The sequence below is a fragment of the Vipera ursinii genome (genome assembly GCF_947247035.1).
Source record: "Vipera ursinii genome assembly, chromosome: 16".
NCBI classification, from domain to species: domain Eukaryota; kingdom Metazoa; phylum Chordata; class Lepidosauria; order Squamata; family Viperidae; genus Vipera; species Vipera ursinii.
In genome coordinates this window covers 5,186,341-5,200,229 of record NC_139529.1, presented here as the reverse complement: position 1 = coordinate 5,200,229, position 13,889 = coordinate 5,186,341, and the positions used below count along the sequence as shown (strand labels likewise).

Here is a 13,889-nt window from a genome sequence, read left to right as displayed (position 1 = left end):
AGATTTGATATAATTCAAAGCTGAAAACAGCGCACTCCCTCCGGAGGCTTGTTTTGGCTAAGAAGGGGCTTGAGAAATGGTGTTTTCCTGCAAAATCTTATCCAAAGAGCATGGCGTGCATGCCCACAGAGAGGGCTCCGAGTGCCCCCCCCCCCGTGGCATGCGTGCCATAGGTTCGCCACCACTGCCATAAGGCATAGCATTCCTTTCTGTCCCATTCATAGAAAATCTGGTTCCAGACTGTGTTGACTTTGAAAGCTTCGTGGGCCGGGGAACTGACACACACACACACACACGCTATCCGATCATATCCTCTCCGCCAAGTTTTTTGTCTTGCTTTGCAACGTTGGCAGGAAGCAGGATGAAGTCTTACGATATCCCTTCCAGCTGTACTCTGATTGATCGATTTATCAGCACGATAGCCGCGTCCTGTTAAAAGAAGGGAACGTTCTTCGTTCAGGCCCCTCTCAAATTCTCTGCCTGTTCAATTAAGTAGAGTTTTGTCCACGAGCTCGTCGAGGCGGAACGTCGTTTTCCCCCCTCCTGGGATTGCCTTGAGTTCCTTTTTACCTTTTAATAAAAATCGGATCCGCAGCTAGTGACAGCCACAGTACACTTAGGCCAAAAAGCCCAGATTTCTTGGCGATTGTCCCCCCTGGTTGAAGTCAGACCGCTTTTGACAGGCAGCCTGGCATTTTCCCACACAGGCTACCCAGTCAGCGATGAATTATCTTCCTTTTGTTGTTGTTGCTGTTAAAACCAAGGAGCAATTTCAGCCTTGTTTCGCTTCCCCCCCCCTAACTTAGCAGCCCTCTCTAAGCGGCAGACTGAGCCTGTCCACGGGACCTTAGCTGACTTTGGGCTATAAGAGGATTGGGGAGGTTTTGATATTAGGATAATCTTTCCGAGACAAGTTTCCGAGCGAAGCTGTACCTCGCTGCCCTCACCTGCCTGGTGGGTTTAATCCTTGTGGTGATGTGTTTTCTGACAGGCCCACAACGATGGTGACCTAGCGGCTGGCGCCTCCCTGCTGCCCAACAGCAGAAGCGTGCCTGCCTCTGTTGCTCCAAACCCTGGCAACGGGCAGCTGTCCCAGGTGGGTGAACGTCCACTTCTTTCAGGGCAGGGGAGTCCTCTACTTACGACCACGGTTCGAGCCCACTGTTTCTGCTCCTTAGTCGTGAGTGAGTTTAGTCCTGTTTTGCGACCTTCCTCGCCACAGCCAACTCAGTAACACGGTCGTTAGAGTGAACCCGGGCTTCCCCCTGTGACTTTGCTTGTCAGAAGGTCGCCAGAGGGGATCGCGTGAAGCCCCCACATAAATATGAGTCGGTTGCCAAGAACTCCAAACTTTGATCCCCCCGCCCAAGCGTGGGGACGTTGCAACGGTCGTACGGGTGACAAATGGTCATAAGTCGCTTTTTTCCCCCGTCCTCTTTGTCACTAAATGAACTGTCGTAATTCGAGGACGCAGAGCCCAGAACAGAGTTGCAACACCCTGGCTGCAATTTGAAGGATCCTCTTGCAGTCCTACGAGCTGGCGGGAACTGGGGCCAGGAGAGACTTTGGGCAGCTCCGTTTGGGGTGTCAGTTGTGGTATTTCCTGGAACAGGAAATATTGTTCAGCCTCACTCATTTCTTTAACCATCTGTCAGTTGAACTATTGCCAGAAGTCTTGAATGCTTCCAACACTGGGAAGTTTTTAAGAAGAGACTGGACAACCGTTTGTCTGAAGTGGTCTAAGGTTTCCGGCCTGAGCAGGGGGTTGGGCTAGAAGACCTCCAAGGTCCCTTCCAACTCTTTTATTCTATTCTACTTCTGTTCTGCTCCTGGTGACCGACTCAGATTGGGTCTCGCCACGTTATTCTGGAACACACATAATTTGCCTTTATTTAGTGACAGGGACTGTGAAGATCTCTGGTTTACATGGACTTTGAAGTATAATGTTGTGGCTTCGTTGCGTGACTGTCCCTCTCTCTCTTTCTCTCTTCCACAGATCTGTGACGCTGATCGTAATACCGTGTTGGATGAAAATAGGTGAGAGATGTTTTCTTTGCTTCCAGCTTCTACAGCAGAATCGCTTGGTCCCCCTTCTCTTTTTCCGGGCCACTGAATAGCAGCTTCCTTATTGATCCCTCGATCTCTCCTCTAGGTCCCTCTCAGCTACGGAGAGCCTCCGGAAGCTCTCCGAACAGTTGAACGGCATGGTGAGCCAGGTAAGAGGTCAGGGGCCCACCTTTGACACTCTAGGTTATTGCTCTTAGGTGTAGTGGAAGCTCGGAAGCAAGACTAGGGGCCTGGGGTCCTTGGTGCTCTCTGAGCTGAATTGTGTCCTTGCGGACGTTTCACGACCCAACTGGGTAACATCATCAGTACTAGAAGGGGGTGAGGTTTGTAGGGAGGAGGAGGACTCTGGGGTCCTTGGTGCTCTCTGAGCTGGCTTGTTTCCTTGCAGATGTTTCACGACCCATCTAGGGAACATCATCAGTGCTAGAAGGTAGCAATGGGTAGAAGCTAGCTCCCCTCCAACACTTGACGATGGCACCTAGTTGGGTCGTGAAATGTCTGCAGGAAAACAGTCCAGCTTAGCACCCCAAAAAACCCCAAATTCAAATCTGAGCTACAAATATTTTCTTCCCTCGAGATATATAGGAATTCCTGATGATCAGAGTTTGGAATGGGATAGAATATGGAATGGAATATAGAGTAGAGTAGGAATAGAATAGGAATAGGAATTAGAATAGAATAGAGTAGAGTAGAGTAGAGTAGAGTAGAGTAGAGTAGAGTAGAGTAGAATATATGGAATGGAATAGGATAGAGTAGAGTAAAGGAATGGAATAGAAATAGAATAGAATATGGAATGGAATGGAATAATAGAATAGAGTAGAGTAGAGGAATAGAATAGAATATATGGAATGGAATAGAATAGAGTAGAGTAAAGTGGAATGGAATAGAAATAGAATAGAATATGGAATGGAATGGAATAATAGAATAGAATAGAGTAGAATAGAGGAATAGAATAGAGTAGAGTAAAGTGGAATGGAATAGAAATAGAATAGAATATGGAATGGAATGGAATAATAGAATAGAATAGAGTAGAATAGAGGAATAGAATAGAGTAGAGTAAAGTGGAATGGAATAGAAATAGAATAGAATATGGAATGGAATGGAATGGAATAATAGAATAGAATAGAATAGAGGAATAGAATAGAGTAGAGTAAAGTGGAATGGAATAGAAATAGAATAGAATATGGAATGGAATGGAATGGAATAATAGAATAGAATAGAATAGAGTAGAGTAGAGGAATAGAATAGAATAGAATAGAATATATGGAATGGAATAGAATAGAGTAGAGTAAAGTGGAATGGAATAGAAATAGAATAGAATATGGAATGGATTGGAATAATAGAATAGAATAGAGTAGAGGAATAGAATAGAGTAGAGTAAAGTGGAATGGAATGGAATAGAAATAGAATAGAATAGAATATGGAATGGAATGGAATAATAGAATAGAGTAGAGTAGAGTAGAGTAGAGGAATAGAATAGAATAGAATAGAATAGAATAGAATAGAATAGAATAGAATATATGGAATGGAATAGAATAGAGTAAAGTGGAATGGAATAGAAATAGAATAGGAATAGGAAATAGAATAGAATAGAACACAACAGAATAGGGAATAAATAATGGAATAGAATGGAATAGGATAGGATAGGATAGGATAGGAAAGAGTTGGAAGGGGCCTTGGAGGTCATCCAGTCCAACTCCCCGCCCGAGCAGGAAACCCTACACCATTTCTGACAGATGTCAGTCCGGGCAGCTTGACAGTGAAACAACAAAGCAGTTGTGCCAAAGGGTCCATGGCAATTGTGCGTGAAAATGTTTCCAAGGCTTAAGCCTTTTTCAAAAAAAATAGGAAACGGCCTTCCTTCTAAGCAGAGATTGGATCCAGGGAAATAGAACGATACTGAAAGGAGAAGAAAGCTGAGACAATCAGTCAGCCTGTCTTCAGGGCTCCGAAACATCCTTCAGCTTATTATTAATATTTTTTTAAAAAAAAATCTTTCATGGGCTAAAACCAGCCAGTAGTGTTTTGATACAGCCTTGAATTGCCTTGAAATACCAATTGAGCTGTGAGAACAGACCCTGGCTTGTGCATCCAGGTCCTGACTCTTGACACACACACCCTTTTTTTTTTCTTTCTTTCTTTTTTTTTTTGCAGAGCACGACTTACATCAACGGAGAAAACGTCACGCCGTCGGCGGATATGAAAGAGATGGTGGTAGGTCCGGCCTGCGTTTTGTAACCATCCCTCCCTAATGTGTTCCTCTCCCCCACCTCAAACTGCAGCTCCCACAATGCCTTTGGGCACGCTGCTTGGAGGGAGTTCTGGCGGGGCTGCCTTCCCTACTAGAAGAGCTCGGGTTGGGCTAGAGCAGGGGTAGGCCACCTCGGCTCTTTGATGACTTATGGACTTCAACTCCCAGAATTCCTGAGCCAGCCATGCTGAGGGGAAAGGGAGAGGTTTCCAAGCTGCGCCATGCTGGCTCAGGAATTCTGGGAGTTGAAGTCCATGAGTCATGAGGGGACCATAGTTCCCCCATGCTGGCTCAGGAATTCTGGGAGTTGAAGTCCACGAGTCATAAAAGAGCCGAAGTTGCCTACCCCTGGGCTAGAGGCTTTTGAGATGCATCGCCTGGGCAGGAAAGAAATGGTGTTACGTTTAGATTGCAATTTCAGCCCGGCCTTAACATAATGGAGCTTCGGTCGGCAGCCTGGACTTTGAAATGGGATGAGGGTTTTAGGGTTGTAGTACGTGATGCAGAGGAAGATGAGTTTGAGATTCTTTATTATTTATTTATTTATTGTGGAGGAGTTGCACAAAACTACTGAATTTTTCCCCCTCTTTTTTTAAATAAGTGTTTTGCCTTTTTCCCCCCTCTCTCTCTCTCTTACTCTTCTCGTTCCTCCTCCTCCTCCACCGCTGGCTGTCTGCATGTACCCCGTCAGACCCGTTACCAGGAGCTGGCAGTAGCTTTTGACTCCAGCAATTTAACAAACAAACAACTCGGTGCAGAGATAGAGGACTTGGTAAGGAACCCAACTAGATCGACCAATTTGGCTTTGGCTGGCTGCTCTCCTCTGCTCTCCGGACGCCATCCTTTCACGGTGCCACAAGACAAGGTGTGCTGTGTGACCAATTAATCAGCATCCTTTGGTACCTGGAACCCCAATGAAAACTTTGTTCAGGGTTATCTTTTCACACCCAGCCTGTGTCTAATGCAGGGCTTTTCAACCTTTTCACCCATCGTGCCACTTTTAGGATATGGCAACATCCGAGTGCCACCAGTCGCCTAGCAAGGTGTCAAAACCTTGATGACCAAAAAAAAAAAAAAAAGGAAAAAATGATGAAGTACAGGTAGTCCTTGACTTACAACAGTTCGCTTAGTGACTGTTCAAAGTTACAATGGCCCTGAAAAAAGTGCCCCCCAAGCCACAGCCAAGCAAGACTCCTGCCCGCCCGTCCAGCGGCGCTCTTCCTCCTGTCCGAGGTTTTCATGGTTGTGAGCATTTCTGTTGAGGATTGGCAGCATGTGTGGGGGGGTGGGGGGGTATTTGGTTTTTATTTCCCTCTTCCCCCAATCTGCTGGGTGGTTGCAGCAGGTTTTGGTCACTTCACATGACCCTGGGACACACTGTGACCGTCATAAATATGAATCAGTTGCCAAGCATCTGAATGTAAATCACAAGACCCTGGAGATGCTGCAACATTCCAGCTGATCGGCGCTTCTTCTGGGCTCAGAAGCACCAGGATCAGCGCCGAGCTCCAGTTGGAGCCTGGCGCTTCCGCTGAGCCCCGACAGCCCGGCAGCTCCAGCCGCCTCTTGCTCAGGCTTGTGTGGTGCTGCCACCGGTTCAGCTCATTCCCCTCCCCCGCTACCACTTTTCTAGGACGGTCGCGTACCACCTGCCAGGTGCCAACGTACCACAGGTGGTACCTGTACCACTGGTTGAAAAGCCCTGGTCTAAAGGGCTCACTGGCTAATTGCTGACTGAGTCTCTCCGCATTTGGTCCTGCCTCTCCTAATTTGACATGGGGGCTTTTCTGCCCGTCTCCCCAACGGCCCCCTGGTTCAAGATCAAGTTGACCTCCACCTGTCTGTCGAATCCCCCTACAGTTTAATACCAGTAGGAATTTCACCTTCAGCCTTTTCGTAGCAGAGCTGTCAGGAAGGGGCGTGTTGGACGACGCAGAAATTTGCCAGGCAGGTGAGAAATTTGCCAACAAACGTAAGGAAGGATGGGCTGAATAGAAGCAGTCAGGTAACTTAAGAAACCGCAGGATTGTGCCCAGGTACTTTTGGGGGGCGGGGGGGGGGGCGGGAGAAGCTGCAGGGAAAAGGATAAAGGGAGTCCTTGCAGATTTTACAAGTTGCTGTTGACTACAGGGGGCGCTACTCATCTCTGTTTCTATGCCATTGAGCCAGCGCTGTCCGAGGACATTTCCGTGGCTGGCACGATGTCACAGAGCTCTCTTCCTCTCCCACCAAAGTGGTACCTATTACCTGCTCGCCTTGGCATGCTTTCCAGCTGCTAGTTGGGCAGGAGCTGAGGCGAGGACGGGAGCTTAGCCATCGCACGGACCTCGGGTCTCAAACCTGGCTTGCTGGCTTTCCAGCCGAGAAGCCCGGCATCTTAACCGCTGAGCCGCCTCGCTGCCCTGGCGCCTGCGGTCACCAACCGGATTCAACCCATCAGAGGTTGAATCCACGTCAGGGAGAGTGGAACCCGGTTAAGTCCAATGGCAAGAGAGATCCTGAAGGCCGTGCTCACCAGAAGAGAACAGCCCAGGTTTTCCGTCACTTACTCCATGTTGACTCTGTCAGCAAGAGCAGAGCTGGCTAGACCCAAACTAAGATGAGCCGGCTACTTTTTCTACTCTTGTGGCACCGTGAGGAAGCCCACGTGGGCCGTCTTTGTCGCATCGCTTATTGCCACTTCTCGTCCTGCTTGCCGCCTTCCGTGCAACTAAGGGCTGTTTTCGGGTTGCAAAGAGGCGTTGCTGTGTTTGAAACCTTCCTCGTTTGCATGTGCTGTTCCCCCCCCTTTATTATTATTTTTTCCTTTGAATTCTCATTAACACCCCCCCCCCCTTTCTCCCACTCTGGTGAGTCGTGGAGCCCTTTACACCGGAACGGTGCCTGTATTTGGACCAGGCAGGCACGTAAATCCCAGGTCACCTTTTTCAGTGCCGTCGCTAAACAAATGTTTGTGACCTGTACCCCGAAATCATTTCTGTTGCAACACGGCGGGGATTGGGGGACCCAGGTTGGGGTGCTTCTGCTGGCCCTGACTTTTGTCACCCGAGCTGTGTTGATCCTCCCCCCCCCCAAAAAAAAACCTTAGCCAGCATTGCCTAGTTTCAGAAGTGATCCTTGTGTCTCCGTTTTGTTCCTCCTACAGAAACAGCAGAACCAAGATATTGTGAATGAGTTGGAGAAGGTAATGGAGAGAAGATATATTCCAGAGATACAAAAATGTGTTATTTTGCTTCCCCTCCCCCCCTTTCTGTCTTCTAAACTTTGGGGAGGGTTTCAGCTGCTTTACCGATACTTAATTTGTAGACAACCCACCCCCACCCTCACCCCCCATCCTATGGATTGTGAAATTGCATTTACCCTCCAGGGTAAATGTTTAAAAATTACAACCCATTTCATATGGATCTGTTCCACCCAAATCTCAGTCTGAACGGGTCTTTGTAGCGTGGAGAACAAAACACACTCTTTCTCCCCCCCCCCTTCCATTCCTCACAGTTGTGTGGCTTTTGACCAAGTTACAGCGGTCCGATTGTTTGTGTCATTTTCTTAATGTAAAAGCTGCTGCTTGGGGCTGTGTCAGCCTGTTCCTGTCCTTCAGCGTGCAGGCTAATTCTGCACTTTGTTTGAACTTAGTCTGCTGAGCTAAGGAGTTTTCCTGTTTTGAAAAACCTTACTCCTTTTCGCTTAGTTTTTTTTTTTAAAAAAATTAACAAAAATTTAGCATGCATTTCCAAACCAGATATGGGTTAGCAGGGCAATAACCTGAGCCCACCCAATAAAACCGAGCGCCAGCTTAGTAGTAAAAATATAAGGGAGCAGAGACCACCCTCCCAGGATAATTTCCCAGCCTCTCTTCGCCAGCATTTCTGAAAAGTTGTTTGCGGAAGGACTGTAGGAAGCTTTTAAACGTTGCGTCTGGGCCAGAGCAGTTCTAGCAATATCTGAATATAATAAAAGCAGTGTCTGTGACGGTATAGGTTCTCCTGCTTGAGCAGGGGGCTGGACTAGAAGATCTCCAAGGTCCCTTCCAATTCTTGTTGTTCTGTTCTATTCATATTCTATTCTATATTCTATCCTATGTTCTGTTCTATTCATCTTCTATATTCTGTTCTGTTCATCTTGTATTCTATTCTATATTCCATTCCATTCCATAGTCTAGTCTAGTCTAATCGATTCTAGTCTATTCCATTCCATTCTTCAACCATGGCAGTTTGAGGATGGGTGGATTTCAACTCCATCCCTCTCCCAACTGCCAAGGTTGAGAAACACTGCACTAAAGAGGGGATCTCAGCGCGATAAATTGACTGCCGATCTTGCCGAGAGTCAGTAAATTGTCTTTCCACAGGAGAAGAGAGGCTTCGAGCAGCGGTTTGCGAAGGAGCAAGCCACCCTACGAGAACAATTACAGGTAGATGCTCCCCTTTGGCATCAGCCTCCCGTCCCTTACCCCGCCGGCCTTCCGCAACCTAGAGGAGGAAGCTCGTGGCTTTGCAGGAAGCCATGTTCTGACACCCGCTGGGTCCCTGGCGTGTTCCTCAGCTCATTCCCCTCCCCCTGTGCTTCCTTCAAAGGTCCACATTCAGACCATCGGCATCCTGGTCTCTGAGAAGTCCGAGTTACAGACGGCTCTTACCCACACGCAGCAGGCTGCCCGGCAGAAAGCAGGTGGGTATGCTTTAGATCGGCGGTCCCCAACCTTTTCCACCTTGGTGGCCCAGCCCGACGTATAGGTGTGTGTGAGTGGCACGCGCACAGCTCCCGTCGGTGCGAGCGGGACGTGCCTGCACCTTCCACTCGTGCGAATGGGGGCTTCGCACGCACGCGGCCCGGTTTCAAACAGGCTGCAGCCCGGTAGCGTTGGGGATTCCTGCGTTCGATTGCTCCTCTTCCAATTGCCCATCTTATTTTAATCACCTGGCGGTGTGAAGAGACCTGGTTCTCCTTTCCCACCATCCTGGATCCCTGTGCCCCCATCTCTTAAAGAAATCCAGTTTTACGGGCTGAACCTAGACTTATCCCAGCTCTGTTTCCTTGCCTTTAGAATAGAATGGAGCGGGAAGGGACCTTGGGAGGTCTTCTACTCCAGCCCGCTGCTCAAGCAACTCATCCTGGAATTGCTTGGCACCAAATCGTGTCCACCTCTGCTTTTTTTTTTTAAAGCAGCCCAGTGTTAGCTACCAAAGTGGCTCTGCCTCCTGTAGACATTGTGGGGCTCAGGTACCTTGGGAACCTGCCACCCCTGATTTTGTTTTTGTTTTTTCTGGGGCAGGGGAAGCTGAGGATCTGGCCGCTCGGCTGCAGTCATCTCGCCAGAGGGTCTCTGAAGTGGAATACACCCTCTCCTCCCTCTCCGTTCAACAGAAGCAGACAGAGAAAGTAAAGATGAGAGATTCACCTCTTGCCTCCTTTCCTTCTTTGACATCGTGGCTTCCGTCTTTCCAAAGCAGGGCCTTAGTTCCCTGCCCCAAATGCTTGCAAAAGCAAGCAGAAATAAGGATTTGTTTTAAAAAAAAACACAAGCTCCATTGGTCACACGCTTTGCCTTGTCTTTCTCAAACAGAGACTTTGTTCCTTAGCCAAAAAAAACCACACCCACCCTTCCTTCTCCAGCTTAAAACCCTTGCTTGACCCTTCAGGGAAAAAAGGGCCATTAAATGCAGATAGAGCTGTTATCATCTTTGCTGCTCTGGCGGCACAAGGCAAAATGGTTTCCACTGGGGGGCGGCGGTGAATATTGGTGAACGTTCAGCTTTTCCTGGCTCGATTTTGCTGTAGCAACATTTGCTTGAGCGCCGTCCAATTCTGCACAGCATTACGAGAGCTTGCTTTAAAAGAAAATCCACCCAGCCCACACTTTTTATCTATCTATCTATCTGTCTGTCTGTCTATCTATCTATCTATCTATCTATCTATCTATCTATCTATCTATCTATCTATCTATCTATCTCAGACATGTCAAACACAAGGCCCGGGGGCCGGACCCGGCCCCCGAAGTGGTTTCACGCGGCCCCCGAAGCCATCCTGGAAACAGTGAGGGAACGGCCCCCACTGCCTTGGCCCTGGCCCAGAGACCCTCCTCCTGCCAGAGACCCTCAGATCTGTCCCACTCCTGCCCGGGCCCCCATAGGCCCCCTTGATGCCAACGAGGTAGAGCTGGCCACGCCCACCCAGTAGGCCATACGCACTCTAGCCACGCCCACCCAGTAGGCCACGCCCACCCTGGCCACACCCACCCGGCCCCCTGAGGGCAACCGCAGTGCTGATGCGGCCCTCAGTGACATTGAGTTTGACACCCCTATTTATTTTCAAAGCAGCAAAGGGAATTGGACGAGCTGGCCAGCCTGAATTATTTTATACTTAATAAGAACAGATGCCAGGGGTGGGGGGGGGGGGGAAAAATTATACATAGAATCTTTAATTTTAAATGCCCGTCCCAGGAGCGCGAGATAACCCGCAACCTTTCTCAATTTCTTATTTGGGGACATTTCTTCCAGTGAAAGGTTTGTCGTCTTCCCCCCCCCCCTTTTTTTTTTCTTTTAAATTGCCTGTTTTTAATGGGTTTTCCTTCTACATTGACAGCACAACAAAGAGCTAGCCAAGGAACGGGATAACCTCAAACTGGAAATCTATAAGCAAAGGTGAGATGGGTCCCTTTGGCTTTCTGGTCTGGGGCGTTTATAAAAACGGAAGGAAGGGGGCTTCATTTTGTTCTCTTGGGTTCCCCCCCCCCCCCTCTTCTAGTAAAAACAACGAAGAACTCAAGCAACAGACCTCGGAGCTGTCCGAGAAAGTACGCAACCTGGTCTCTGAAAATTCAGCCATGAAACTGGACGTGGAGGATTTGCACAAGAAACTGGAAATGGCAGAGCTGCTGATTCAGCAGGTACCAGGTGTTTTTTTTTTTAAAAAAAAAATCCCATTTATATCCCGCCCTTCTCCGAAGACTCAGGGCGGCTTACAATCTAAGAAGCACAAATCAATGTGCTTAGCAATAGCCTTCCTTCTATGTATATGCCTGCTTTATTAGGGCTTTCACACACACACACACACCCAAGCGGCATTATTACAAAGTCAGCTTAATTGCCCCCAACAATCTGGGTCCTCATTTAATGCACCAATCCTGGAGGTTCACCTTATAAAAATCCCTCCTGGATAAGGGGAGAGAAGAAGATGGAAGCAGAAGGACTCCGATAACTGTGTTGTGTTGTTGTTGTTTTTTTGACCCCTCTGCTAGTTTTCCAGCCAGCCAGGGATCTCAGATGCTGCTGCCCAGCAGCTGCAGGCAGCCCTGGAAGAAAGAGCCAACTTAGAAAGCCAAATTGCCCAGGTAAGGTGGACGTCCAGAGGGAATGCCTTCAGAAGAAGCCCGGGGATTTGGCCCCGATGGCAGTTCTCCTCGGCAGCTCTTTCGGGAGTCTGATTTGCACTGCCCGACTCTTCTTCTCTTTCCTTCTTCCTTGCTGAACAGCTGTCAGAGTCTCTGCAAAAACTGCAGAGTGAACGGGATCAGTACGTCCTGCGGCTGAAGGAGGAAGGGAACATCTGGCAGCAGCGAGTCGAGCTCCTCTCCGAACAGGTAAGGCCCTGCGAGGTTCCTTCCAGATTCTAATGGTTTGGAGGTTGCCCTTCAGGCTGGCACAACTGGGTTTTCCCCGCAGGTCCGGACTCTGACGGGAGAGAAAGAACTCGGCGAGACTCGGATTGGGGAGCTGGAGGCCAATCTCTCAGAGTTGCTGAGCAGTCAGTCAGGTAAATGTTGGTGTTCTCAACCACCAGAAGACCTCCTTCCAGGCACCTGATTCACCCCACCCATCTTCTGAATCGAGGCGGAGTGGCTCGCTGACTTAATGCCGCTGGAGACGGTCTTTGCTCCAGAGGTTCAAGTCGCGTGAGCTCCCGTTGCGTGAGCTCCCGTCACTCAGCTCAGCTCCTCCCCAGCTAGCAGTTTGAAAGCATGTTCTGTGTGAGTAGATAAATGGGTACCACTCCAGTGGGGAGAGGATCCGGCGCTTCATGTGGACAGTTAGAATCCTGCTGGCGCTGGGCCTTCCCAGTTACAGTGCCCATTTGCAAGGCAGCTTTGGTGGAGGGAGAGGGCCTCGGATGACGCTGCAGGAAAACCGTTCCGTCTTTCTTTCTGGTGTGGAACTAACTCGCCCTCTCTGGCTCATCTTATCTGAACCAAACAGGTAGGGCTGTCTTGGGCAGCCGTACCTACTGTTACTATGTGCATTGCCATTGTAGTATGCTAAAATAGAATATTCTAAATCCAGCAGTCTTTCCTTCACACGCCCATAGCTCGGTGGAAAGATCCCTCTGCTGCAGCCCGTTGGGTGCTTGCTCCAAGATGGTGGTCAGGGACGGTGGGTGGGAAGGTCTGGAGACCCATCCTGTTTCCAGCTAGGCTTGCCACTGAGTTTCTGGAGAAGAGTTGCCTTGATCCAAGGGCGTGACTTGTAAATAACCCGCCTTTCTTCTACACTGGATTCCATAGCGGTGAACCCCCAGGAGGCTCAGCCCGTCCCTGCCGCCCCGGGGCCCTCGCCGACAGAACTCCACCTTCAAGAGGAGCTGGCTCGGCTGGAGAAGGAGAAGGAGGAGCTGATGAACCGATGGCAGACCCAGGTGCGAGACAACGGGCAGCTGAGCCAACTCAACCAGGAGCAGGAGGAGCGGCTTCAAGAGCTGGAGAAGGCCTTGCAGCGCTACAGCGAGGAGGCCGTGGACAAGCAGCAGATCTTGGAGAACATGCAGAGCGACAAAGCCACCATCAGCCGGGCCTTGACCCAGAACCGGGAGCTGAAGGAGCAGCTGGCAGAGCTGCAGAATGGGTTTGTCAAACTGGTGAGTGTCTCCCCCCACCCCACCCCCAATCCGAAGCCGACATCCAGCTGTTGGCGACCTACGCATGTCATCCTCAAGTTATGACCGTAATGTAGCCTGCCCATTAACAATAAGTAAGTCTTAATGATTGTGAAACGGGTCAGCAGTCATGCAAGAGACCTGATTTTGGTTAATTCAACCAAGGGTTCACTATGGATCTCGTAAACCGTTGTAAATCATCGTCATGACCATTGGAACCGGGTTATAATTTCCCCTTTTTTAAGTAGGTCATAGCTTTGGATGGTTGATAAGCGGCCGGTCGTAAGTGGAAGACTGCCTGCTTAGAGTAAAACCCCTCTAATGTTAAGGTCAAAATGTTCTTTTGTTACACCTGCCCTACTCTTTTTAGGGGACACTTCAGACTGACGAAGCCAACTGAGCAAACGCCTTCGAGGCGTTCTGATCCCTTAATGTAAAACTTTTATCGAGTCCATCACTTCGGCACTAATGAAAGCAAAACCAGCTCTGGCAAGGCCCCTCCCAAACCCAGATAGTAAAAGCATTGAATTCTCCCTCCTCCCTCTGGGTCAGGTCACGTTGCCCAATCAAGTGGGAAAATACCGTTATGAGAAAGGGTCTCTGGGTCTGGCCAGACGCCTGGTGTAATGGCCTTGAGTCTCACGGTCTGGCTTCTTAATCTTGGAAGTCTGCATTCTGAAACCTCTCCCCTACCCCCCCCCCCCCAAGT

General features: G+C 49.2%; 1 protein-coding gene across 11 annotated transcripts in view; it reads left to right on the top strand.

The window, feature by feature from the left end:
- The window catches only part of GOLGA2 (golgin A2), a 35,345-nt gene that overhangs the window by 9,256 nt on the left and 12,200 nt on the right, over positions 1 to 13,889 (top strand). For 7 of the 11 annotated variants that reach the window (XR_014493909.1, XR_014493910.1, XM_083375063.1 and 4 more), the window contains 16 exons: positions 992 to 1,096; positions 1,997 to 2,037; positions 2,153 to 2,216; positions 4,222 to 4,281; positions 5,010 to 5,090; positions 6,219 to 6,269; positions 7,464 to 7,502; positions 8,664 to 8,726; positions 8,890 to 8,983; positions 9,588 to 9,694; positions 10,898 to 10,956; positions 11,060 to 11,201; positions 11,553 to 11,645; positions 11,787 to 11,894; positions 11,977 to 12,067; positions 12,813 to 13,162. Coding sequence is in view for 9 of the 11 variants with exons in the window: in XM_083375063.1 (XP_083231189.1) it covers positions 992 to 1,096; positions 1,997 to 2,037; positions 2,153 to 2,216; positions 4,222 to 4,281; positions 5,010 to 5,090; positions 6,219 to 6,269; positions 7,464 to 7,502; positions 8,664 to 8,726; positions 8,890 to 8,983; positions 9,588 to 9,694; positions 10,898 to 10,956; positions 11,060 to 11,201; positions 11,553 to 11,645; positions 11,787 to 11,894; positions 11,977 to 12,067; positions 12,813 to 13,162 (1,548 nt within the window). In the remaining 2 variants the exon portion in view is untranslated. The remainder of the gene's footprint in view (positions 1 to 991; positions 1,097 to 1,996; positions 2,038 to 2,152; positions 2,217 to 4,221; positions 4,282 to 5,009; positions 5,091 to 6,218; positions 6,270 to 7,463; positions 7,503 to 8,663; positions 8,727 to 8,889; positions 8,984 to 9,587; positions 9,695 to 10,897; positions 10,957 to 11,059; positions 11,202 to 11,552; positions 11,646 to 11,786; positions 11,895 to 11,976; positions 12,068 to 12,812; positions 13,163 to 13,889) is intronic. The other 4 variants (XM_083375065.1, XM_083375064.1, XM_083375060.1 and 1 more) reach the window with 3 other exon arrangements.